The sequence below is a fragment of the Contarinia nasturtii genome, unplaced genomic scaffold, assembly GCF_009176525.2.
Source record: "Contarinia nasturtii isolate CC-2019 unplaced genomic scaffold, AAFC_CNas_1.1 Cnas_scaffold_350, whole genome shotgun sequence".
NCBI classification, from domain to species: domain Eukaryota; kingdom Metazoa; phylum Arthropoda; class Insecta; order Diptera; family Cecidomyiidae; genus Contarinia; species Contarinia nasturtii.
Genome location: NW_022197705.1, coordinates 4,564,334 through 4,566,024, shown reverse-complemented (window position 1 = coordinate 4,566,024; position 1,691 = coordinate 4,564,334). Strand labels below are relative to the sequence as shown.

The following is a 1,691-nucleotide window of genomic DNA, read 5'->3' as shown; positions in this document are numbered from 1 at the left end:
GCAAATGCAAAAAAAAGATGTTGTGTTCTTTTCTGAATTTTTGAAATTTTAATTCAATTTTTTCTCAAAATAAATAAACAATTTGTACATTTTTCCCTATCTTTTTTCATCTTATTCGAAAATTGAAACTTAATTATTAATTTATTTTTCTTAATCATATAAAATCCTTAAAAAACTAATCCAACTGAATGAACATTTGAAAATTGGACGAAATTTTTTGTAAATCGTATAAATTTCTAATTGGATAATATGACACAGTTATTTCTGTAATATTTTACACATTATTTTGATAATTTTGGTGCACCGATAACAAAAATATTCTGCCTTACTTTGTTAGAAGATCTTTAAGTGTATTCATGTACATTTTTGCCATTTGCAATGTTTCGTGCTTCGAAAATTTTTTATCAGCTCCAATATTCGGCAGTACTTCACGTAGTTTCTCGTATGCATCATTTAAATTGTTCATTCTTCGGCGTTCACGTGCATTGGCTGCCAATCGTCGTTTCTTCATAACATCGGGTGTAACTTTTGGTATGGTGTTTTTCATTTTTTTCGTTGTTTTTGTGGCAACTGAATACGATGTGGTGGTTGATGTTTTAGTTGGTATAACGGTATTTGATGGTTTTATGTTGACCATTTGATTTTGCATTTCGAACGTTGAATAAAAATCTGGAACTGGTGAAAATTTCAAATCGGTGGATCCTGATGATGACATCGACACTGGCGATGGAATCATTTCTGTTTTGTAACAATCGCTGTAGTAATTTGAACTCGATTTCGGACTGTAACTATCGCTATAAAGCGATGAGTCCGATTTTGGACTCTTCAATCCATCGGACAATTGATCATCGATGTATGTTTGTTCGATGGCATTGCTGTTGATATTTTCATTGTAAATGTTTGGATTGTATTGATTGTAGTAATAGTCACTGGTGTAATTTCCAGGATGATAATTCACGTATGATGCCATTGTGGATTTTTTGTTTCAGATAACAAACTTTAAAAAAAAAAAACTTAGTTTTTGTAAACAAATTTGAAAAAAAACTTTGTTTAATTTTATCGAAGATGCGTTCTGTTTTCTTTGATTTATCGAAAAAAATCGCATTCACTGAATCACAAAAAAGAACCTTGATTTTTCTTTTCAGCTCCAAAAAACACTTGTGCTCGCTCCAGAGTGGGATGATGAACTGATCTTACTAAAATCTGATCGCTCGAAAGAAAGTTCACCTTGCATGCTGCGTGCTATCATTTCCCATTCAATCGTGTGCTGATTCAAGAGAATAACAAAATCTTTTTTTTCTTTTTTTCGATAGTTCTTCATCTTTGCTCTTTCTGCCACAGGTAACGTGCTATATTCAACCGGCACAACAAAATTTCGTTTATTCTCTTCTCTTTGATTTTATTCTCTCACTCTCTTGCGCAAGCTCCGCCTTCCCGGAGAGAGAATGTTGTGCTCTGAAGATTGTATCGAAAAGGAATCGAACGAATGTGTTTTTTCTCATAACAGCTCAGTTTCTCTCATCATTTCGTGGTTACGATCAAAGAGAGATCATACGTATGTATGTCTTTTGCCTGTATCATCTCTCGATTCAATCGGCAACAATAATCTACCTGCTATTTTTTTTCTTCGATTACTACGTTTTTTTATTACTCTTCGTTTCCATTCTTTCGAATTGTTTTGTTTGGCTGAC

At 32.9% G+C, this 1,691-nt stretch overlaps 1 protein-coding gene across 1 annotated transcript; it reads right to left on the bottom strand.

Annotated features, from left to right (window-relative positions):
* Window positions 1-259: 259 nt before the first annotated feature.
* LOC116338188 (protein twist-like) lies at window positions 260-1,197 on the bottom strand. Its single transcript, XM_031763296.1, has one exon. The coding sequence runs from the start codon at window positions 968-970 to the stop codon at window positions 326-328; it is 645 nt and encodes a 214-aa protein (XP_031619156.1). The 5' UTR covers window positions 971-1,197; the 3' UTR covers window positions 260-325.
* Window positions 1,198-1,691: the final 494 nt, after the last annotated feature.

Bases quoted from the DNA above. Each gene is read 5' to 3' on its own strand.
- LOC116338188 (XM_031763296.1), bottom strand. From the start codon at position 970: ATGGCATCATACGTGAATTATCATCCTGGAAATTACACCAGTGACTAT.